At 40.3% G+C, this 23,763-nt stretch overlaps 2 protein-coding genes across 6 annotated transcripts; both read right to left on the reverse strand.

The window, feature by feature from the left end:
* Nucleotides 1-4,479: 4,479 nt before the first annotated feature.
* Nucleotides 4,480-19,670, reverse strand: smek1 (SMEK homolog 1, suppressor of mek1 (Dictyostelium)). 5 transcript variants are annotated; one of them, XM_059356280.1, is made up of 15 exons: nt 18,579-19,670; nt 18,340-18,395; nt 18,152-18,250; nt 17,405-18,022; nt 16,292-16,369; nt 16,076-16,192; nt 13,833-13,949; nt 13,622-13,753; nt 12,546-12,666; nt 12,285-12,443; nt 11,988-12,157; nt 11,407-11,549; nt 9,582-9,772; nt 8,427-8,629; nt 4,480-5,635 (listed from the first exon to the last, which is right to left on the reverse strand). In XM_059356280.1, the coding sequence occupies exons 1-15, from the start codon at nt 18,718-18,720 to the stop codon at nt 5,510-5,512; spliced, it is 2,472 nt and encodes an 823-aa protein (XP_059212263.1). In that variant the 5' UTR covers nt 18,721-19,670; the 3' UTR covers nt 4,480-5,509. The 5 variants fall into 5 exon arrangements, with proteins under 5 accessions (XP_059212263.1, XP_059212261.1, XP_059212260.1 ...); XM_059356278.1 differs by having other exon boundaries at nt 11,407-11,546; nt 12,546-12,687; XM_059356277.1 differs by having other exon boundaries at nt 12,546-12,687.
* A 1,203-nt stretch (nt 19,671-20,873) lies between these two features.
* On the reverse strand, nt 20,874-23,558 carry erh (ERH mRNA splicing and mitosis factor). The gene is made up of 4 exons (XM_059356312.1): nt 23,398-23,558; nt 22,921-23,008; nt 21,759-21,879; nt 20,874-21,650 (listed from the first exon to the last, which is right to left on the reverse strand). Exons 1-4 carry the CDS (start codon nt 23,398-23,400, stop codon nt 21,548-21,550), a joined length of 315 nt encoding a protein of 104 aa, XP_059212295.1. The 5' UTR covers nt 23,401-23,558; the 3' UTR covers nt 20,874-21,547.
* Nucleotides 23,559-23,763: the final 205 nt, after the last annotated feature.

Genomic DNA, 23,763 nt, shown 5'->3' on the forward strand with positions numbered 1-23,763 from the left:
CAAAGACATGAAAAGAATTCAAAAATGGACAAATAGCCCAAGACTCCATAGAGTTAAGTTGTTAACCCATTTCTTGTTCCCTGAAAAAGGCCTACTTGTATAATTCTGAAATGTACATTATTTTTCAGTTTTGGTTAACCTTACCTTTTTTTATTTACCTCTGGCAGTTCACCACTTACCTTTGGACCCTTTCAAGCTGTTCATTTGACTTGAACTGCTTGAATTTCAATAAAAAACTGGAAAAATTGGGGTGTTCTAAAACTTTTGACTGGTAGTGTATGTCATTATCAATCTCAATACTCGTTTCAAGTCCTTGGTTCTATTATACCATATTATATAACCTACATTAAGCAGTTTCAACCACGTTTTTTATACTTTGAATACACCACATTAAAATCCAAGTGTTTTCGTGGATTTCCAGCAGCTGAAGGAACCCTGTCAGTAGACTTTGAGCTTGGTAAAAGTTGTCCCTAAAGTAAAATATGAGCCTCTAAAGTATAAATATTATTCAATAAAAATCAAGCTATTTACATTGCAGTAAAATCCAGCTTAGTGTTTGTTATGCAACATAAAATCGGTCCTTCCTGGAAACACTTTAAACAAGTTCCTACTGCTTTAAACCACACAGTGTTGTCAGGGTAGTGTCTGAAATATTTGGAGGTGTGTTTGAGTTAAGTCAACAGTGCAGGGGAGGATGGCAGAGGGATAATTTCTAGTTTCAACCTTGCTTGCAATATGTAATTATGGTTGTGTCATATGAAAAAATGTATACAACTTATCCCCAATAACAATATTGTTTTCGGTGCATCTTCATATGCCGAATGAACTGCTTTCAGTTTTTCTGCTGCATCTACCTGGAACATCTGACAACATTCACTCAAACTCAACACAATTAAAACTCTGGGCCAGTTTAAAACTACACTGTAAAAAATGTTTGTAGAAATGACAGTAAAACACTGTCAAATTGCATCAGAAATAGGTCGTAAAATTGAACATTACATCACCGTAGTAGATACTTTTAATTACTGTAAATCAAAGAATAGCATAAATTCTACTGTCATAAACTGTAGAAAACACACAGTTGTGCTGTAAAAATAAACAATTTTCATGTAAAATGAATGGAGAAATACCATGATGACACAATTATCCTGAAAGTAATGGGATTATTCAGTATAAATTACAGTTTTTTTGCTGATATTTACATTTACATACGCTCACTGTATTTCTTACGGTGAAGTTCTGGCAACCACAGCTGCCGGTATTTTACCGTAAATGAAACAGATTTTTTTTTTACAGTGTATGATAACCAATAACTCTGCCTTTCACTGGAACTGTTTTAATGTTTTTGCACGTGTTTTCTCTGCACTCTAGACCAGCTGTTCTCAACCTTGGGGTCGGGACCCCAATTGGGGTCGCGAGATGATTTCTGGGGGTCGCCAAATCATTTTGGAAGTCAGCTCTGTCTCCACTGTGTTAAAGTGTTCATGTGTTAATGTGGTTTTTTTTTTGGTCATTTTGTGTGTGTGTGTTTTTTTTAATCAATTTGTGTCTTTTTTTTTTTTTTTCATTTTGTGTCTTTTTTTGGTCATTTTGTGTCTTTCCTGGTCATTTTGTGTCTTTTTTTGGTCATTTTGTATCTTTTTTTGGTCATTTTGTGTCTTTTTTTGGTCAATTTGTGTCCTTTTTTGGTCATTTTGTGTCTTTCCTGGTCATTTTGTGTCTTTTTTGGTCATTTTGTGTCCTTTTTTTGGTCATTTTGTGTCCTTTTTTTGGTCATTTTGTGTCTTTTTTGGTCAATTTGTCTTTTTTTGGTCAATTTGTGTCCTTTTTTTGGTCATTTTGTGTCTTTTTTGGTCATTTTGTGTCTTTCCTGGTCATTTTGTGTCTTTTTTGGTCATTTTGTTTACTTTTTTGGTCATTTTGTTTCTTTTTAGGGTGATCTGAACTGTGCGTGTGAGATTCTGTTCAGTGAGTGGGGCTCGCGGACAACACGCATGTGAAATTTGGGGTCGCGACTCAAAAAGGTTGAGAATAGCTGCTCTAGACATCATTGTAAATGAGGAGTTGCCCTCAACGATTCCTGGAGAAATAAATAAAAGATAAATGTGCATAGATTTCTAGTGATGTGATCAATCCAGAGACAGTTGATAACTGGCAGCCTGGATGCCGAGGGAGCCGAGCCAATCAAGAGAGCTGTCAAAGAGGCTTTTCATTGGCCCAGCAGGACGCTGGACAGCAGAGTCACCGATGGGGGACTCTTCAGTCTGGCAGACATACAGGCGGGCAGAGCCGGGTGAGCGCCTTGGCATTCTGGTGCAGCAGTGGCTGGCACCGGCAGCATGCTGGCCTCTCCAGTGGCAGAGAGGGAGATCACACACACACTCTGCAACACTCCTGCTGAGGAGCAAACGGAGGCTGGCAGGGAGGGCTGCTCCTGAAGAGCCGCCGTTGTCTGTTGATGGCTTTCATGTGAATGGAGCCTTAATAGGCGGCTCTCGCTGCACGCTGAGCACCGACTGATCCTCTTCTGTTGGCTTATTTAATTAATAAGCAATGTTTGAAGGCCACAATGCACTTGGAGGGACAACACAGTGACTCCTTGGTGGCCTCGATGCTGTTTGTTTTTGAGTCGTACTCAAACTCCCACTGAGGAGACCACATGAGCAGGGAGGTGCTGACATCTTTCATAAACTATTTTCACTCGTTGTAAAAAAAGCACATTTTTAGGTCTACCGGTCTGCTGCGGCTTTCAGTTATAATACTGAAAGAGAATGTGTGTTTTCTTAAAGTGAATATCTGTAATTATGCCCAAAACAACACTAGCCCTCACAAGAAAACAAACTTCTGAAAAAATGCAATGTTTTCTACAATTTCCTGGAGCATGAACAGACGAGTGTTAGCTGAATGAACTGATGTGATGCTAATAGAGCTGCTTTGTCTTCATTTGTTTATTTTTCCTTCTGTCTCTTATTTTTGTGTTTATTATTCCAATGTTTGTCTATTTTATCCAACTTATGTCTTTCTTTCTTGTAATAGAAATAAGAGAATTTTTAAAAAGTTGGTCAGTAAAACATGACGGTAAAATTAATCATACACAAATGTAGAAACTTGTCGGTCATCTAAATATTGAGCTCATTTTTAAGTTTAGTGTTTCGCTTTAACAGTTTTGTTTTTCCTCCAGGATGTGAAGTTTCTGTTTGACTAATAGGGGGAAAAAAGTAAAGTTTTGGATAAATAGTCAGAACATTACTGGAGTGTTTGGTGATGCAGTGACCTTTTTGAACGCCTTTTATAATAAAAGTGACAAGCAAAGAGGATCAGTCTGCCATCTTTCATAAAGTGTAGAAATAGTTGCCATATAATAGTGCTGTGAGTATATCACTGAAGCTTTGCTATAGGCAATAGATCAAATCCTCACTAAATATTCTGAGACAGCTTTAAGCCAAGCTGTGACACCATCACAACATATTTACTGTTAGTTACAGTACAGAGAACATGATCCATGAGGACAGTGAGGTAACAGCCTGATCATTCTTTTATGGACTGATGGCGCCACCTGGTGGAGAATACAGACATCAGCACCTGAGGTCCAGCCAGAAGAATGAACTAAATGTAGATCTGATTCTCACCATATAACAGCATTGCTTTGATTCCTGCAAGAACTCCAAGAAATAAATAAATCCTTCAGTCAAATCATGTTTGTCCCAGTGCAAGAAAACATGACCATATATTTTGTTGTCTACATGGTTTCACAACATGAATTTGTTATGGGGAATAACCGACTTTGTACATTACACAGATTTCAAAGATTTAGGGTGGGGGTAAAGGTCTTTAACGGAGAAGTTAATGGTTTTTTGAAGTTGGGTTTTATGAGGTCAACTGTTAGAGAAGATAAGCAATGTGCTGATGTGGACAGAAGATTACGCTATATTTACAATATATTTGGTGCTTTACTTTGCTGTCAGACAGCCTATTTTAACTTTCCTTTAAAGCCACCGGACTTCCTTTACAGAAACAGTAACTACCTTGCACAGCACAGGAGTTACTGGTCTACTGCTGCCGAGAACTTTGTTACTGTGCGACTTTAAAACACAAAAGTCTCACAATAACACAAACTAACTAACCAACCAAATGAGGCAGCAGCAGACAAGTAGAACCTGTGTTCTGTGAGGTAAAATGTAAGTTTTTAACCATGGAATCTGTCGGGTTAGATGAGAAAAACTCAAGCTCTGGAAGTATTTTTAATATTTGTACACTTAAACTGCTCTCACCCACAGCAGTACATTGCCGAGCTTCTGTGCCTGTTTTCACTTTAATCTTCATAGAGGGGAGTAGAGTGGCCTGATAATTGTGGAACCATGTTGAACCCAGCAACTATAGGGTCAAATTATTGTGTTGCCAAGAAACCCAGAGTGATCAATAACAGCATGATGCAGCAAGGAAACACTGAGTTATTAGGACAAAGGGTAGTAGGACATCTTACAGCAAAGATCATTTTAATGGTCCCAAATATTCTGAACAACTAAGTGTACACTCATGTAAAAGGAAAAAAAGGAAAAGATATGACAAAATTCATCACATCTAGAATTCCACTCAATCTTTAATCAAGACGGGATTACAAATTCTCCAAAAAATCTGCAGTTTCAAAGGGCAAAAAGGGTAAAACTAGCTCACCTACTGAGGTCTTTAAAAACCTGTTCAAGTGTGACTGAAAACGTCCTGAACATTTAAAGGCAGGTCTTTTTTGTTGTCATTTACAAAAAACAGGAGAAAGATTGAGAGACAAATAGAGAACAAAAAGAAAATAATGAAGAAACTGCTGGCTTTTTTTTTTCTCTTCAGAGAAAGAACGACGACACGGATGACATCATCAAACGACAACAAGGACATCTCTTTGCCACATGCTGCCTCCGTCTGGTCCTATATACTAACTCAAAAAAATAAGGACAAAAAGCAACAGACAAAGAAAGGAGAAATAGCAGAGGAGAAAAAGAAAGAAACAAGGAGGAAGGTGAGTTCTGAGGAGGGGGAGGGGGGAGGGGGGTGAGTGGTGAGTGGTGGTTCTGGGTCTGGATTGGCCGACCCGTCTGAGCCGCTGTGATGTCCTTCCCTGAGTGGGGGGCGGGGGGGCAGTGGGTTATGGTCGGAGCCTCCGAGCTCTCCGGGGTTTCAGTCTGTGTACATGTGTTTCTGAATGTGGTCTTTTCCTCCAGTTGTTAAGAACCAAACTCCGTCCTGTCTCTACTGTCTGGGACCGTTTCTCCCCCAACGTCTGCTGCACCTTTCAGACGGTTCTGTCAACTCCTGGTTTCCTGATTGGCACTTGTATGAAGTGGGCTAGTCCGAGGAGGCTTGGTATCCGTTGGCAGTCCGCTCCTCTGTTGGCCACCCGCTGACGCAGACGGGTGGCTCTCATTCATTTAATTTGTTTACAAGTTTGATCATTCCCGTGTAAAGTCTAAGCGCTGAAAGTGTCCGAGCAGAGACGAGCTGAGACAGAGAAGCTTCTTTAGGAACTCAGTTTGGACTTCTTGGAAGGTGGCAGAGGGTCCTCTTTACTCTCCCCGTCCTCCTCCTCCTCATCCTCGTCTTCGTCATCATCATCTGGATAGTCCACCAGTCCCACTAACCCGCCCTGGAGGAGACACAAGAGACACATCAAACATATACCGTAATTTTCGGACTATAAGCCGCGCCTTTTTCCCCATTTTTCGATTCTGCGGCTTATATAACAGTGCGGCTAATCTATGGATTTAGCCACTAGGCTACCTCCTAAATCTATGGATTTTACAGGTTACAGTCCACCAACTTTAACTCTATGGGCTCTATGACCGGTCTGCGAGGAGCGGCGGGCTCCAGCAGGAAAAGCTGGAGGCAGGTGAAGGTACCAGATCGGCTCGGGGTCCTTCATATACTTTTAAGCTATTTTTCACTTGTCTTTGTGTATTTGTGTCGAAAGCTACTTAGTTTGTCGGAGTCGCCGTGCCGTAGCGTTTTGTGTGACGTAATCAGTGGCAGACGAAGGACCCCGAGCCAATCTGGCAGGGCGCCGGAAAAGAGTGAAACAGGTAGCGCGCAAAAGTAAAAGTGAAACCGAGAGACAGAACGAGAGACAGACCGACATTACGAGAGCGAGATAGTTTGTGCAAAGGAAGTTTTCATGCACAAACCGTCATTATGGAAAACAAACGTAGAAATGCATATGATGCAGCTTTTAAGTTAAAGACAGTCAATCTGGCTGTAAAAGAAGCTTCCTCAAGCAGCCATCTCTTTCCCCACAATCCCCTCTGTGCACCAACCCTTACATATGGTAATTAAACATTAAAACACCTGCGGCTTATAGTCCAGTGCGGCTTATATATGTACACATCATTCAATTTAGCTGCTGCGGCTTATACTCCGGTGCGCCTTATAGTGCGGAAAGTACGGTAGTCATCCTGACCAATTAGTCTCATACTTTACGAATACGAAAACTTTATTATCCACTGAGTGGAAATTCCTCTTTGGTTTCACCATAGACATGTCTCAAAACAAACAGAATAAATAGTAAAACAATAAAGAAAAACATTTCAAGGATAGAAAAATATAAAATAGCCTACAGCAATAACTGTACTTCACACATCACCCATTCAAGTACAAAATTTCATAAAAGCACACCACAGTACAAATCAAGTTTAAGGTCCAATGTGGAGGATTCAGGGGGATCTGTCTAATAATATTTATAATTCAAGGTTCCTACAGCTTTTTATGACTAAATGTCAACCTCTTTAAAAGTTTTATAAGCCATAAGCTTCCAGACTCTTTCCATTTATGCCCACAGCAATCAATTTATATCATCAGTCATGATTGATTATTTAATGCTCGCTAATTTCCTGAGTAAAGGATCAACGATCATAATCATGGATCTTGTCGTAAGTACAGCAATATCTGTCACCAGTTTCTGTTCAAGCAAAAAAATAAAATAAAAAAAAAAAAACAGAAAATGAACAGATAATTTAGTCAACAATCAACAATCGTCAACAATCCAAAGATCACATTGTATTTGGTATCAGATAGTCAAGAAAACAGAAATATAATATATTATAAGTGTTGCAAAGGCTATTCACAGTCAAAAACCAAGCAGCTCAGAAAAAGAGAAGTGAGTGTGAGAAAAAAGATGTTTACAAAAAGGAAAGAGGAACTAGTGTGACCGAAAGAAGCTTGAGAGTAAGTGATTTCTATTTTTGTTAGGATTATTTTTATTTGCTCTGTACATTGCACATTTTGTTATTCTTAGTACTGTGAACCTTTACACATTCATGTAGAGGGCTTAATAGTACTCTGGAGAACATTTTTATTAAATATTTTTCTATTTCAAATGTATGTTTCATGTTTATTCACCAAGATATTTTAATAGATTCCTTGTTGAGAGAGGGAAGATTTTCCCCCAAAGTTGTGGCTTGTAGTTGTGATTGTGACTCAAACAGAGTTCACTCTGTCACAGAGGGGCAGTTCACATTAAACATAGAGGGCCTTTCACATTATACGCTAACATGAAGGCCACTGGACTTCACTGATGCACTAGGACAGCGAGAGCGAGACAGATGCCACTAAACACACTGCTCCTTTATTCATATTATTTAGTCTAGATAACACTAAAATGCATTTGGCGGAGTTTGGTTTGCATTTGTTGGCTATACTACCTACAAATGTAGCAGTTGGGCAACTATAAAAGAGTTTTTCCATGTCTCTTCACAATTCTACCTCTCCCATCACTCCACTGCAGAAATCTATCAATCCAGAGAAAAATGTCCTAATAGTGCTCAACAAACCGTCCCAAATTGTGTCTAAATTTGCAACTTCTTATAGTTGTTTCTCTTCTGTTGTGCATCATTTAATTTTTCATTCACTTGTTTCTTTAAACTGACTTCATGTTCTTCTATGCATGTTTTTGTAGTTGTTTTTTCATTGTAAAGGATAAAAAAAAGGATATGAAGTGGTGATAATATGTGACAAAACTCAATGTAATGTCTTCTCGGTTTGCCATTTGTTTGGTCATTTTTGTTTTTTTCATTTGTCTCCATCAGCTTTGTGCATGTGGTTCTTGTTGTCAAATTGTTAAGAATCACATGGATTTGTTCATGTGTCCTCCTGTCTATACACTCTGTACAGTCCAACTGCACACTGGTGTTGATGACCATTCTTTGTAATGCACAACAAGGATGGTGGGAGTTGTGTGAAATTTAACAGTAAAAGTGTGAAGAATCATAGTTTAAGCTCAATTTTCACCGCGTTCTTCTTTTCAGTTCAGTAGTGTTTACAAGATACAAGAACAGACTGTAGAATATTTCTTGGCTTTTTTCTGAAATGTTGCCCCTCAAGCATTAAAGACAAGTCTTCCCAGAGCACAAGTGAACTTTAAAGCCCAGTAACATGCAGTCAGTTACCTTTGTGGTGACGGCTGTGGTGGAGGATGAGCTCCGGGCCCCTGAGCCTGGAGAACCTGGAGATCCTGGGTTCAATGAGGCAGACGAAGGAGGGCTGGACAGGCTGGTTTTAGTGGAGCCAGAGAAGGAGAGCTTGAAGCTGGGGTTCTGCCTGCCTGATAGGCTCGACTTCCCCAGAACTTCTTTGTCGTCTGTGTCTTTCACTGGAGGGGGGGCGAACAAAATCATTTTTCTTCAAGCACAACGACGACACCTTTCCCTTTCACTAAAGCAACGTATTGTGTGACTGGAGTTCTAGAAAAACATCCAGCACGATTTCCAACCATTCTGATCAGATCTAACCAACCGCATGTTGAATCAAGTTAACACCTGCAACCAGTGTGTCTGAGCATAATACTCGGATGTTTTTAAGCACATGGACAAATGCATGCACCTTTCAGGTAAATATGAACACCGAAACAGAAAAATATGACGACCATTAGGGGTGTTGAAAATAATTGTATAATCGATGCATCGCAATCCAGATGTGGATGATTCTGCATCGATGCAGTGAAGGTCCATAATCCATAATCAGACAGATAATGTGGGGATTAGGCTAGGTCTATACTATTTATTTTGGTTATGAGGAATGTCCTTAGAGCAGTAGGAAGTTGTTAGAAGTTACAACTTGGATCTAAAAGTCGGCTCTACATTTTGTAAAGCACTTTAAATAATAAAAAGTGAGCCCACATTTATCAGACCAGTCGTATTTATTGATAAAAAAAAGTAACCATGTGTTTTAATAGAAAAGAATTGAGGATGTAACGCATCGTGTTGCATCGGGGAATGGAATAGAGTTGTGAGGGCAGTAAAGACACACAGTCCTAACGACCATATGCACTGAACATTTATTATGACCACTTGGGGCCGGTACTTAAAGCTCTGTGAACTTTTTCCCTCTTCAGCCCCTCTCTTCTATCTTACAAGTATATAACCATCATAAAGGTGCAGCCTCGTGAAATAGTAAAGATGTTTTTACAGGTCAATCAGCCACTAAGCTCCGTTATCACAACAAAGATTCTGTCCTGTAATAAATAACAGCAACATGTGATTCTGTCCCACCAGTTTCACACAAAATATTGAGTAAGGGTGGAAATCAATGGACTTCATACGTACATTTCTTTCTCTCCATGAACTTGCTTATAGGCTCCATGAGGTCTTCCTCAGTCTTCATCTTGTCAGAGGGAGGGACCACCGCCTCGCCGTCCTCCAGGTCGTCCTCGTCCGTGTTGAACCACATCTCCTCTTCGTCCTCCAGTGTCCGCGCGTCACGACGGAAGCGGTGGTTCCTCAGGATGGAGCGCATGCTGGAGAGGAGACAGCAAGAACGCTTGGTCATCAAAAACCAAAATACACATACATTCATACATAAACAGTGTTTGTTAAACCGGCGTTCCCCTTGTAGAGCCTTCTGCACCCAATGTGAGCGACTGTTAACTCTGTAAGCATGTCCCTCGTTTTAGGAAGCAAATATGACTAATACTGATGAGTAAAAATTAATTGCATTCACCTGTAACAATGCATTACCAGTCTGTTTGGCACAATTTACTCCAAAAATTTAGTATTTAGTGAAATGCAATTTTTTCCCTTGGTCTCTTTATGATATTCTCGTGTATTAGATCATTTACAGGTTTAGTCGAAAATGATTCCATGTACCATTCAGTCACAAACCATTCATTCAGCCTCATCTCACTATTATCTAATGCAGTAGTTCTCAACCTTTTTGAGTCGCGACGACAATTTAACATGCATGTTGTCCGCGACCTCCGCTCACTGAACAGAATCTCACACGCACAGTTCAGATCACCCAAAAAAGAAACAAAATGACCAAAAAAGGAAACAAAATGACCAAAAGACACAAATTGACCACAAAATGATAAAAAAAAGATACAAAATGACCAAAAGAGACACAAAATGACCAGAAAAGACACAAAAATACCAAAAAGACACAAAATGACTAAAAAAAGACACAAAATTACCAAGAAAAGGAAACAAAATGACCAAAAAAGACACAAATTGACCACAAAATGATCAAAAAAAGACACAAAATAACCACAAAAAAAAAAAGACATTAAATGACCAAAAAGACTAAAACACATTAACACATGAACACTTTAATACACTGACTTCCAAAATGATTTGGCAACCCCCAGAAATTATCTCGCGACCCCAATTGGGGTCCCGACCCCAAGGTTGAGAATAGCTGTGTAGCTAATGTACCGGCATCGAACAGAAGTAGGACATGATGCAGCTGTTGGTATTATAATTGTACATCATTTCCAATTATGATTGAATAATTGTCTTGAATTCTTGAATTGTCTTGAGGACACAGTGACCTTGATCTTTGACCACAAAAATCAAATTAGTTGAATCTAGAGTCCAAGTAGACGTCAAATTTGGAAAAATTCTCATCAAGATCTCCTGAGATTTTTATGCCGTTTAGGAGAACTGAACAGCAAGACAACTGGAAAACATAATGCCTCTGGCCACAGTTGTTCCGGCCCCGAGGCAAAATAAGGAAACACCTGTTGTTGTTGTTGTTGGCAAGTATTCTGAGTTTAAGAGACGGCTCTTGACTGTGTACTTCAGTCATAGATGAGTCAGTGGGACACTGAAAAACCTCCAGCGGTCACAGCACTCACTGTGTTTAACTGTGAAACATGTTGCACAACAGGTGCACAAGCAACATTTCAAAAGATGATACAAATAGAACAGCCAACATCTTAATAACGCACGGAAGAAACAATACATCGATCATAATAACAGCTTATTAATGTGAGTAATCTGACTGGAACATCACACTGACTTTGTTCTTTCCATTTATTAGGAGACACCTTCACAGAGAAAGGATTGCCTCTCTCATTAAATCATTAGTGAAGGTGTAATAGGTGTAGCAGCAGTAGTAATAGTAGTAATAGTCGTAAAACCTGCATATTCTCACCTATCCAGTTTGGGGTTGTCTTGCCTCTCTCGCTGCTGTTCATACCGCAGCTTTAGGCCCTTAAATGTTTGGACGTAGTCGACATCCTCCAGAGCTTTCCAGTAGTTTTCTACTATATGAGCTGTGAGAGACTTCACATCCTCCTAGGGGCAATGGGAGGAGAGAGAGTGAAGAGTGTAGAGACACAGTAGTAGGGAGAAGTGAAGGAGACAGTATGGAAGAAGAGAAGTTTAGAGTTTTAGGACAGAGGCAGAGCAGAAGGAGAAAAATGAGCAGGGGAGATAAAGAGAAGGGAGAACACACCAAAAAAAGTTAAAATAAATCCATAAAATGCAGTAGCACAAGTTTTCACATGTCTTTTAGGTTATTTTTTTTAGATAAGCCCATAGTAGGATTCTACACCACCTGTTCTTGTTATGTTATTAATGTTAAAACAAAAAATCAAATATAATGTGAACTTCTGAGATGTATCCAATGACTGGCTGGCTCATAATTCATTTGTTAAAAATGAGGGGAAAAATGGTCACAATATCAGCGCTAAATGTTACACAATTTGGACAAAAATAGAAAAAAACACTCACCGAACGGACACACTCAAACATCTCGATGATGGCCGAGTTCATGAGGTTGTAGCGTGAGCCGTTGTTGAGGAAGGCCTTGATGACGGGCTCGAAGAGAAAGTTTCTCATGATGTAGCGATTGTAGAATTCATCCTTCAGGCCGATGATCCTCCGCATGAATCGCAGGGCACCTGGGCACACAGAGATAAAGATTAAACTAATTACTTCCCATTTAAAGTTTGCTTTGAAAAGTTTAATGGCACCAAAACGTGTCCAAGTTGACAGGTACAGAAATAGAAGTGGTTCTATGTGACTCACATAGTGCCAGGAAGGCGTGCTGAGAGGCAGTGAGCACCAGGACCCTCCTGAGGATGTCCTTGTTGATGATGTAGTTCTTTATGTGGTAGGTGTGGTGCTCCACACAGAACGTCAGCAGCTCCAGAATCAGGGCCAGCAACTGGGATGTTTGAAAATCATCTAACAGAAGAACAAAAAGGTAGTAAGCAACCTGAAAATACTTGTGCATTAATCTCATATTTTTTATTCACAAAACCGACACACGTGTATACACACACACACCTCGCAGGTATTCAATACCTTTGCTGGGTTTTTCCTCGGTGGTGTTGGCCAGTAGTGGAGCTGAGAGGACGTGCATACAGTGCTTGTAGAAGAAGCTCAGGAACTCTGTCTTTTCTGTTTTCTGAAAAAGAAAGTAGTAGGACTTTGAGAGAGAGTCAGGCTAGACTCTGGTTTTCTCCCACTCAACCCTGACCTGACCTACAACGGACCAACAGGTCCATAATAACTTGATCTGACATACAAGTACACATAATAACGTCAAAAAAATATGGCATATGCACAGTCACATTAACTCTACTTTGATATCTACTTCAAATCAAGTAACTTCTTTTAAATCACTTATTAAAACCCACTTTTACAGACTTTATGTAATGCTGTCTATCTCACCACTCCTTTTTACTTCTTCACTTTTTACTTTTTTTACCTTTTACTTTCTGTGTATCTGAGAATGTCTTGTGATTGTTCCTCCTCTGTCTCTTGTTGTTTTTCTTTTAATATAAGAATTGGTGTTAGCCTTATGGCATCATTCTCTGTGTGATTAACTGCTCTCTGTCCGAGCACTTTGTAAACTGCTGTTTTTAAAAAGGTGATATATAAATAACTTAATTATTATTTATAAGTCAACTATTTTGGTATCCTACCCATAATAACAGTTGTGGAGCATAGCTCTGGCCCAGTCTGTTACTTGATTAGTCCAGTTATTCGGTAAATATATTTATTTTAGATAAGTAGCCAATATCTACATATGGATCCAATTTTTTTTGTCTTTAACACTTAAAGAAACTACTCTGGCACTTGAATATTTACATATTAACACCACCTCCCTTTGCTCCTTGTAAAAATGGTTATTGCAGTGCTGCAGAATGGTGAACCTTGTGTCTTCACGATTCCGTCTTTTATAATTTAATTAAATTGCCATAAAGGTGTTATTGCTTAATCCAGTTCCAATGAACTGAATTGAGTGAACAATGCCTCCACTTCCCAAAAAATAAGCTTGATTTAGGTATCAAGTACTCAGGTTTACTGTCAAATCATTAAGACACACTGATGTGTTTAAGGAGAGCTCGCAAACTCACATTTGCAGTAGCCAGCATGTTCTCAGGGTCCACCAGAGTCCGTAGCAGTCCCATCAGCTGCACCGCTCCACCCAGCTCTGGGTCTGTGTCACAGATCATGTGTTCTATGATCAGGTTGATCAGGAGGATGTCCTGGAAGGCCAATAAATAGTCATTTGTACCACGAAACTCATTTATATTCACCTCTGGCTGACTTTGCTCTTATACTCACATCATCATTCTGCTGAGACTCCTGCATGACGAACTCTCGTACCATGGAGGGGTTGTACTCCACCAGATAAGAGAAGATATCCGTGGCCGCCCCACGCACCTGAACGTCATCCATCCCCTGTTTCATGAACACAATTATATTTGTCAGTTGACTATAAAGTCGAACATTATCTTACAAACAAAACGCAAACAAAAGTGACCAAAAAAGGACCCAAAAGCATTTAAATTCACCAACAAACAGGGAAGAAGCAGGTATTTCTATCACAAGTGTTTATATGTGTAAAGGTGCACATAACAAATATCACATGTCAACATATGTGTAAATGTTGGTGATCAACCTACCGTTTGATGTTTTAATCTCCTTTATGTACTTAAGTGTTTATTTGTTGTGTTATTTTAATCTAAAAATTGAGTCAAACAGGACAGTGGGTTGTAATGTAGGGTACAAAAACAAGAACATAATCAATTGCATTCTCAGAGGCTGCCTAGATGCAGGATACGGTCCTCTTTTGTGGTAATAAAAGCAAAGCAACTGCTCCAACTGACTTCAAAAATAAAATAAAATAAAAACAGGAATGAAAATGTCAAAACAAGAAATGTTCAGCTGAACCTGACAGATAGCAAGTTTCTGAGGAAAAGATGCATTTCTTGACAGATGCCGTGTTTGGGTGTTTAAATATATTGTTGTTCATATTAGATGTCCCAAACTCAGCTATTTGAGTCACAAATGAATCAGCGGTCAATCAGCGGTCAGCCCTGTTTGTGTTCACCGTTTGACATATCTGTCCAGTGAATTCTGTTGAATTGTGATGAGATTGCTACGCCAATTATTAGATCCTACTTGAATGGAAAAGTGCTACAAAATAAGTGCATCTCCTTTTCATGTTAAGAACTCCACACATATACAACCTCTACACATACTGCAGCCTATACATCTCAATTTTTGCAACTGCAAACTTAAGAGTTCTTGCAATATCCAAATTCAGCCATAATACAACAGCAATATCAGCAGTAATACAACTCAAAACCAGTAGATGCTCTTTTCTACCCTTTGTCTAAAGATGCAGCAGCCACCTTGATTGTTTCGTTATTTTTGTGTTTTCCAAATATGCATGCAGCTAGGGTTTAACAATATACAGACCCAGAACCTATAATTTGGTCTGTTTTACTGTAGTACAAACTCGTGCTTATAAATAATGATGTGTCGTGGTGTAAAAGATAAAACACCTTTAAACTAGAGACGAGCACTTTTTAAATGTCATTTACATCGAAACGGACCAAAACATACAAATCATTAAACTGGCTCCTTAGCCACAACACAATGTAATTTAATACCACATTTAATTTCAACAAGATGTTCTTGTTGTGTGAACACTCCCTGGTAACCAAATAGCACTGTATGGAATAGATGCACAACTGTAACAACATACTGCCAACTTAAGTCTCTTCACTGATACTTTACTGACTCTTTACTGACTTGTTTCTATTTTTCTTCATATTTTTTCGAGAAGCATGTCACACAATTCAGCTCATTCTTTGATCCTAATGTAAAAAAGGCAGCATTTCCATGACATACATTCACACCGCTGCTTCAGAATTTTATGAAATGTCATGAATTTGCAGCTACATGACTGCTGAGCTGTCTACTGAACACCAAATGGTCGTCCACACTCTCTCCACTTTGATGATGAGCTGCTGTTGGACTGAGTGGACGGCAATCACTCGCAAAATAACGACAACCCAACACACGACAGCATGAGTACAGCATTGTCTACGCAGGCAGAGCGACAAACCAGGACAAAAGCCTTGCCAGCTGCATTAACTACAGTAGTGTGGAAAGTAGCAATATGGGAGACTAAACTTGATGAATTTACTTTTTTGTCAGACCATAAATGAGAAAAGAATTAGCAGCTACAAGTGCACCGAGTCTATTTCGCAGGGAGGAGAGTGTATGAAAGCTCCAAAAAGTATCAATTAAGTCAGCCAGCACAAACCCTAGCGCTGCTGATCACAATGGAAGGTCCAGCAGTGGCTCTTGGTCTAACCTGTGTTAACAGCTGCAACAGAAACTTTACTGATCCCTGACAACCTGACTCCCCTAACCTAACCTAACCCTTCCCCACAGTGCTGAAAAAATCCAAGACGAAACACTGGAAAAAGGTAATCTGACTACCAAAACTATGAACACCAAGAGCCAGATTTCTTGTATGCTGAAGGAACTTAATTCTGATTGAAATGACTCACCAGGATGACCTCTAGTGCAGGTAGAATGCCCATGTTCGACAACGTCTTGAAGAAGGCGTCTCTGTTTTGAGGTTGTAACGTTTGCGAGAATGCACAGAATTCTTTTAGGAAGTTCACCTGTAAGGAAGAAACAAACCAGGGCTCTATGAAAACAAGGGACAAGGAGAAAATTAGAAGAGAATTTGATGAGTAATCTCTGATAACGGTCTGGCGTACCAGTTCGTGTCTTTTGTCGTCGTCTGTAGCCTCATCTGTTAGCTGTGCAAAGAGGTCTGTTAGGAACTTCTCATCGTCCTGACATTAAAAAGGAAGAGGAGATGAGAGGGGTGAGAATCACATACAGGGTCAACAATTACCCCTTGAACCTCACATTTATCTAGGGTCAATTGAACAAATCTGTTGGACACAAGCTGCACAATGAGCCAAAATTAACACCTTTGATCTAGAATAGTATGATCAGATATGAACAACCAGGAAACAAAAACAATATCCACGTATTAACACCTACTGATTTGAGGTTGTAGTGTAACCCGTCATTGTAAAAACTGCTTTAAATTGAACTTACAACCAGAAATCAAAAACATAATTTATTCACTGTTATTGAGAACTAATAACATCTGTTTTATTTAAAATATCTTCAAAGCTGACACTTGACTTTTTTTGGAGGATTTTCGAGGGATTGGTTATATACGTACATAGGATTTTTATACTAACAAGTCAGTTACATTCATTATATCTACAATTCATTAAATCAAATGCAAGTTTAAATTAATAAAATAATGTGTGTTCGCGTGACAATGACTTTCTCATAAGTGGAGAAGAAAAAAAGTCCATATCCATGGTGTTTGACTTGAGAACTTCACATAGCACGGTGTACCAGAGTCAACAACGTGTCAGTTTCAGTTTTCCTCTAGCGCAGCATAACTGATTTACACAACACTTCTCCATCTCTATGGAGACAGCCATACATAAACACTGCTGAGTTGACACAGTACAAAAACACAAAGGTCACATGACCATAAAAGACTAGCAGACAAACTCAGACTGGGTAAAGCACAATCAGCCAAAAATAAAACCATTGTACAATCCTACAATTACTGAAACTCCAGTCCTCACGGCATAAACACTATTTTTAAAAAATATTCTCTTATGTGTGCCCTTTGATGTTACGGCAGGATTTTCTCTGTGTAAAGCTTGTACAGTATTATTACAGTATAGCTGCATTATTTACTTTTGCAATGTGAGCACTTTAAAACTGTGCTGGATACACATCTTACTAAGGGATTCCCTTCACTTGCAAACCTTATAATGCATGTCTGCCTGTCTCACCTGTAGCATGCCCACAATCTCCACCTTGTTGAAGAAGATGAAGGAGTGCAGGGTGGACAGCATGTTTTCCTCAAAAACAGAAGGCGTGGGCAGCACCATGTCCTGAATATACTGCACCCGATATGTCTGGTGTATTTTCTGCCGTAGTTCTGGATCAGAGATGGGGATCACCTCCTTAAAACGGGCTGTCTTAGTTAAAAACTCCCGATGCCGCCGTGGCTGCGAGAGCGCTGGATCAAACTCCAGACAACCAATGACGTCCATGATGCACTCCTCAGAGAACATCACCTCAAAGAGTGCAGTACGATTGAGCAGGAAGATGCCTTTTATGATTTCATACAGGTGGTGCAGTCCCTCTCTGTTCTCCAAATCCTCACACACACGGAACAGTTCCAGCAGCTTGCGAATGTAGCCCTCGTTCTCCACAGCCAGCGCCAGTTTCTCGCGCCGTAGTGGTGAAGGAAGTGAGGAGGCCACCAGCTCAGCCAGGTCCTCCAAGCGGTTCAATTCACATGGAGGCAACTCCAGACCTGGCGACGACATGTCGTCAAAGCGTTCCTCCTCAGACTCGTCCACCACATCCTGCGTAATGTCCACTGACGGATCCTTTCCCTGAACCTTTAACAATGACAAAGAAAGTGACTGGTTACACAAACTATCACCAGGAACACCCAAACACACTTGATATCAAAGGCAACAGATGGAACAGACAAACACACACCCACACAAAAGAATAAATGCAGCTACCTGGCATATTTTCTCCCAGATTTCGTCACAGCCAGCTTTCTCCTGGAAGCTGAGTGCTAGATCATAATTTTCAGCCTCTGACCATACTATCAATGTATCCTATCCAGAAAGAAAAACAATTTACAATCAGTGCACAGAAAAGGAAAATACATATTCTACATACTGCACCGTGCCATGTATGTACTGACCTGCTGTTTCTGGTAGGCTGTATTTGGATTGATTTTGGACTCCAGCAGGAGGGAACCTGTCAGGGGAAAAACAAATGTGGCCCATAAGGGTCGGTTAAGGTACAGATAAGTGAGGGTAACATGCATGATAACAATAACTGTGTGAAAGGTAATGTTTACATATAGAAATTATTGAGCAACTATAAAAAGGCGTTCAATACACTGCAAGTGATTATTAAATGTGCCTATGTATCCCTTACCATCACTCTCCGCCCGCACCAGTAGAGACGTGGCTTTGAACCGCTCCACATAGCCGGAGGAGACGTGCCCGGTCCCACGGTCGTCCCACTGTCGGTCCTCATTCAGGGTGTAGACTTTGACTCTTCGGCGAGTGTCCGTCATCCTGGCAGGTAGCTGTTCCCCCCTCCTCCTCCCGGCGGACCTTCTGGGCTTTTACAGGGAGCCTGCTTCACCTAGTGACGCCACAACTTCAATCCACTCTTTTTCACCTGATCACTTGTTCAATGTAACCTCACTAGAGTCAATCAGGCTGCTTTAAAAAGGAGACTGGAGCGGGACCAGTGGATTCAACAGTTACTAGGACTAAAGGTGAATATTTTAGCGAGCTGCCTGTGAACTTATCTCTGCAGGTTTACAGGGACAGACAGACCATAGCAGCAGCTGATCTACAGTGGAGGACACTGACATTAGCGAGCTGTTAATAGACTAAACAAGCGCTGACAGACATCCCGGAGAACTAGCTCACAGTCTGGGGATGAGTACTGATAATAACCCTCACTGTGTCGGTGTGTGGCCCTGAAACAACAACACAACCAGCCACCACCACCAGTCACCAGTCACCCGTCCTCCTGCTGCTGGAGAACAGTTTGTCCGCTTACAGCCTGAAAACCCACCGAGCTAACAGCTAGCTGCAGCTAACTGCCTCCGCTCCACATATTCATGTTAAACACCCTTTGAAGAGAAAACACCAGAGCCGTGCACCGATAACATTATCTCACCGCTGCGGAGCGCGGACACCGTGTTTCTCCCGGCCCAGTGTTTCTAACGTGTGTGAATAAAACGACAGCTAGCTAGCTAGCGTTAGCGGCTAGTTCTTCCCCAAGTCTTCCGCCATGTTTGTTCTGGCTCGGGGCCGCGGAGAGAGTCTCTCTCCTCACTGCTTCTCATGCATCACAAAAATATATGCAAACCAACAAACTGCAGTCGTGTAATTACTTCGAGGTTACGCTTTACATTATAGAGCTATTTGCCATTCATTCCCGACGTCTGGCTCAGATAACTGCTAACTGCCCCCCCGTGAGTATTCCGCCATCTTGGGTCCCTTCAGAGTCAGTACGGGGTTTCCAGCCCAGCAACAGCAGGGGCAGCCCGCCACATTTAAAGAGACAGTAACACTAAAGCGTGATTTCCATCGGGAGCGTAACGGCCACGGAACGGCTGCGCCGCGGTCGCCGTTGCTGATCGCTGCCACTCTAACCAATGAGAGGATTTCCACCGGGCGCGCCGCGTAACGTCCCAGCAGCGGCGTTCCGCTCTTCAGCGCTTTCAATCCGTAGCATTTCTATTTTCTCCGCGAGCCGTTGCTAAACCGCGTCAAGCTCAACAAAGCAGATCGCACCAGACAGGAAACCCGACACAGAATCAACGTAATACCCTTCCGCCCCCTTTCAAAATAAAATACAATACGCAGTTTATGCAGCCTAAAACTACTTCACATCAACATTATGTTATGATCACTCAAAGGGTCTAAGACAGGGGTGTCAAACTCTGGCTCGCGGGCCAAATTTGGCCCGCAGTGTAATTTCATTTGGCCCGCGAGGCAACACCAAATTATATTATTATTATTGTAAATTAATGACATTGATGTGTTTTTTATTTGAAATTTGATTTTGCATGTCTGCACTATTTAGTTATATATTGTATGTTTATAAGCGTTGCTGGTTCCATATTTGATGTTAAAGCAAAACATGTTTGGTATATATTAAAAGGCTTATTTGTTCAATGTTGGCCCGCGATTTTATTCAAGTTTTACATTTTGGCCCATTGTGTATTTGAGTTTGACACCCCTGGTCTAAGAGGATCGAGACACGGACGACGAGAGACTGATTGTTGAAGTGGAACAGCATATAATCATTATGACACACATTTTTTTATATAAGAATAGATGGTCAGATCAACAGAACCTCCACGTCGGAGAAACAAAGTAAGCTGTTTGTTGTTGTGTACTTTATACAGTTTATCACGGGTTCTCGCGTGTATACGGCTGGCTCGCTATGCTGCCATTACGCGCCCGGTGGAAATCCCCAGTAATTCAGTTTATATGGTGAGCGGCAGAAAAACGACCTACAACATCCAACATCTGTCCACCACAAACATCTGTCTGACTTTTAACTTTAATATAAACCACCATCCAGACACTATGCATCAAAGTTATCAATCAGTAGGACACACACATGGATCTAAATAAAGATCCAAACTCTGAACAAGCAGGAAGCCATATTTCTCCTGCTTATATACTCAAGAGTTGAGACCAGTCAGAAAACAATAGTTTATTTTTGTTTAAATCAAATAATACATAAACTGGGATAGTTGAAACGGGATGCTTTGCAAAACAAAACATTTACACGAACAACATTGTACATAATGATGGTACAACAGAGTAACAACAGTAATAACAGTTGATGGAAAATAGGTCTTCTTGGTTCAGTTACATTAACGGGTCAGACATTTAACTCATTCAAAAAAATAAATCACCTGCATTCATAATCCACAGCATGCTCACATCCAACTGCCCAGTAAATGTGTATAAAAAAAAAAATCACATAACTTTTAAAGAAACTAAAAGCACACTACTAAAAATTTGACAAAAAAAAAAACAAGTATCGCGCCTGTGGGGCACTTCTCCAAACATGGATCCCTCTCCATCAATAAGTTAGTCCTTGCAGCCCCACTCTGATCTTAGTGTAACAAATTACAAACATGTATGCGGCAGAGCATGACTCCATTTCTATATAAAGCCCCAATTTTTTCACTTTCCCCTAGTTTTTAAACCCCTTCCTTTCCCCATGTAGCGCAAAATATGTAAACCCTTCCCTTGTCAAATTGACAATGTTGTCCGTAAACACAGATCTTCAAGATGCTGTGGAAATACAGTGCAGCATAAACTCCTTCCAAGTGTGTGTAGCAGGACAACTCCTCACCGATGCCTTTACTTTCCTGCCTGCTGAGCCTGACGCCGCAGCAGGACATATATCTTCTCCTTGATCCAGTCTTTGTTGTAGGGTTGGTACGTTTGAGTGTCTGCTCTGTACCTGTAGAAAGAAAGTCATTCATATTTTTATTGGAAGTGATAGACGCATTCAACAGAAAGTTGATTCTCATTCTAATTGATATGCAATCACCATCAGAATCGTACTTACACAAGACAGCTCAGATCTGCCAAGTCGTCAATAAAGTCAAACAACTGGCTAATGTCATAAGTGATGGAGGGACTGTTTGGATTCATCCTCTTAAGATGCTCTTCATACATTTTGCAAACACCTGAAAGAGAGATGCAAACATGCTGAATGGAAGCGAAACGGTCTCCAAAAACTTCCTAAAATGGTTACAATGGATACAATTAATTTAAAGTATATAGCAGCTTTCAAAACAATTTAACGGTTAACTTGAAAGCCTGTCAAGTAAATAACAAAACACTACAAATTGCACCTAAAAGGGAGAGAGACAAGATAAATAAAGGACTAATAGAAGGAATAAAACTCTAAATAAAATATTAGTGGTTCAACTTAGAGATTGACCGATACATCGGCCGGCCGATGTATCCGGCAGATATTTGCATTTTTACTTGTATCAGCATCGGCCAATGCGTTCGCCGATCTATTAGCCCATTTCACTGAGCCAACACCAGGCAAGGCTCGGTGCAACATCTGCCATTCACTGGTGAGCATCGGTGGTAATACCGGAAAAACACATCAAATATGTGGACTCATCTGAGGGGCCACCACCTCAAGGCCTATAACAACATACACACTGTTTGCTATCCAACTGTTTTGTTTGTTTTGTTAATAAATGTTTCTTTTTTTGTTTAAATTGAGACTTGAGTAACATTTGGTATCATTGTGTCATTTTTATCATGTAAATGGAGGGAGAAAAGGCAATATCAGCTTCAAGAAACAGCCCAAAAAGATCTGCAGCACATATCAGGGATCGGTTAAGACTGATGTCAAAATAATTGGTATCGGCAGTGGCCTTAAAAAACCTGTATCGGTCGACCACTGGTTCAACTCCAGTTTGTTGTGCATGTTGTGTGGTTCAACATGGCATTGAGCAGTCAACTTACAATTCAATATCGTAGAAATTACAGAATAAATGTGGAAAATATATATACTGTAGGCATTCAATGGCTTTCACGTTGCCTTGCTCAGATTGTACACTGTAAATAATCTGAAACACTATTTAATGAGCGACAAATAAAAAAAATGATGTCATGTTGCATTTGGATTTAGACTAAGTTCAACAAAGCCAAAGTAAAGTCAGTAGAGCATGGTGATTTGTTAGATAAATTGATTAAAACAGACTCACCTTCCATACATTCATTCACTGACTCATAGTCAGCGTATGTGCGGCCCTCAGGTCTCTTGGTCGGTTGGACAAGCAAAATAGTGTGCGACTGTAAATATGATTAATAATATTAAATACACACAGTAATGCCATCTTATTATATGACACCTCATGCATGGCCTGAATGATCGACGTGTTTTACTCTGATAGATTCAGGTTTAGATGTCATCAAACAGGAGATAAAACTGGTTGTAAAACAGATCAGTTACTTTAATCACATTTAGGATAACAGACGGTGATTAATCAACTAGGCGTTAATATAAAAAACTAACGTTAGACGTTTATAAGAGAAGAAAAAAGGAGAAAATCCCTGTTTGACAGAGTAGTAACCGTTAGCCTCGTTAGCTTGTTAGCTTAGCTTTGATGGATTAACATGAGCTAATACAGCCAATTTTCCGTGTTTTTATCCCTTAAAACGTAAAACTAAAACTCTCTTACCATGTTTGTGCTGACTGCAGACAGTGTCTGGTTTTTTTGAGAATGCAAAACTGCAAACAAGTTGGTGTTGATTGCTTTTCAGGTCCCGGTGCGGTGCAACGATAGCTAGTTAGCTGTTAGCGGAAGAAGATACGGCGGAAATGACAATTGGGGGTTTCCGGTTCTAAAGTGAGTGGCCTTCAAAATAAAGATTTTGTTTCAAAATAAAAGGCTGACCTTGAATCATATGTAACACACACTGTAAGACAAGAAAACGGCAGCTATTGCCAGAACTTTACCGTAATAAATACGGTGCAACTTTTTCTAATATTATGGTAAAATTATACTAGCACTGTTGATTTCACGTTTAAGATTGTCATTTTATTC

Source organism: Centropristis striata, chromosome 18, assembly GCF_030273125.1.
Source record: "Centropristis striata isolate RG_2023a ecotype Rhode Island chromosome 18, C.striata_1.0, whole genome shotgun sequence".
Classification (NCBI taxonomy): domain Eukaryota; kingdom Metazoa; phylum Chordata; class Actinopteri; order Perciformes; family Serranidae; genus Centropristis; species Centropristis striata.

What these genes read in the sequence shown, in the direction of transcription:
- smek1 (XM_059356277.1), bottom strand. Translation starts at nt 18,720, where the DNA reads ATGACGGACACTCGCCGAAGAGTCAAAGTCTACACCCTGAATGAGGAC. An exon ending in ACGACAAAAGACACGAACTG is followed by an intron (nt 16,193 to 16,291) that starts GTACGCCAGACC and finishes TCTTCCTTACAG; the next exon opens with GTGAACTTCCTAAAAGAATT. An exon ending in AGGTATTGAATACCTGCGAG is followed by an intron (nt 12,444 to 12,545) that starts GTGTGTGTGTGT and finishes TTCTTCTGTTAG; the next exon opens with ATGATTTTCAAACATCCCAG.
- erh (XM_059356312.1), bottom strand. An exon ending in AGTGAATGAATGTATGGAAG is followed by an intron (nt 21,880 to 22,920) that starts GTGAGTCTGTTT and finishes TCTCTCTTTCAG; the next exon opens with GTGTTTGCAAAATGTATGAA. An exon ending in GCAGATCTGAGCTGTCTTGT is followed by an intron (nt 21,651 to 21,758) that starts GTAAGTACGATT and finishes TTCTTTCTACAG; the next exon opens with GTACAGAGCAGACACTCAAA.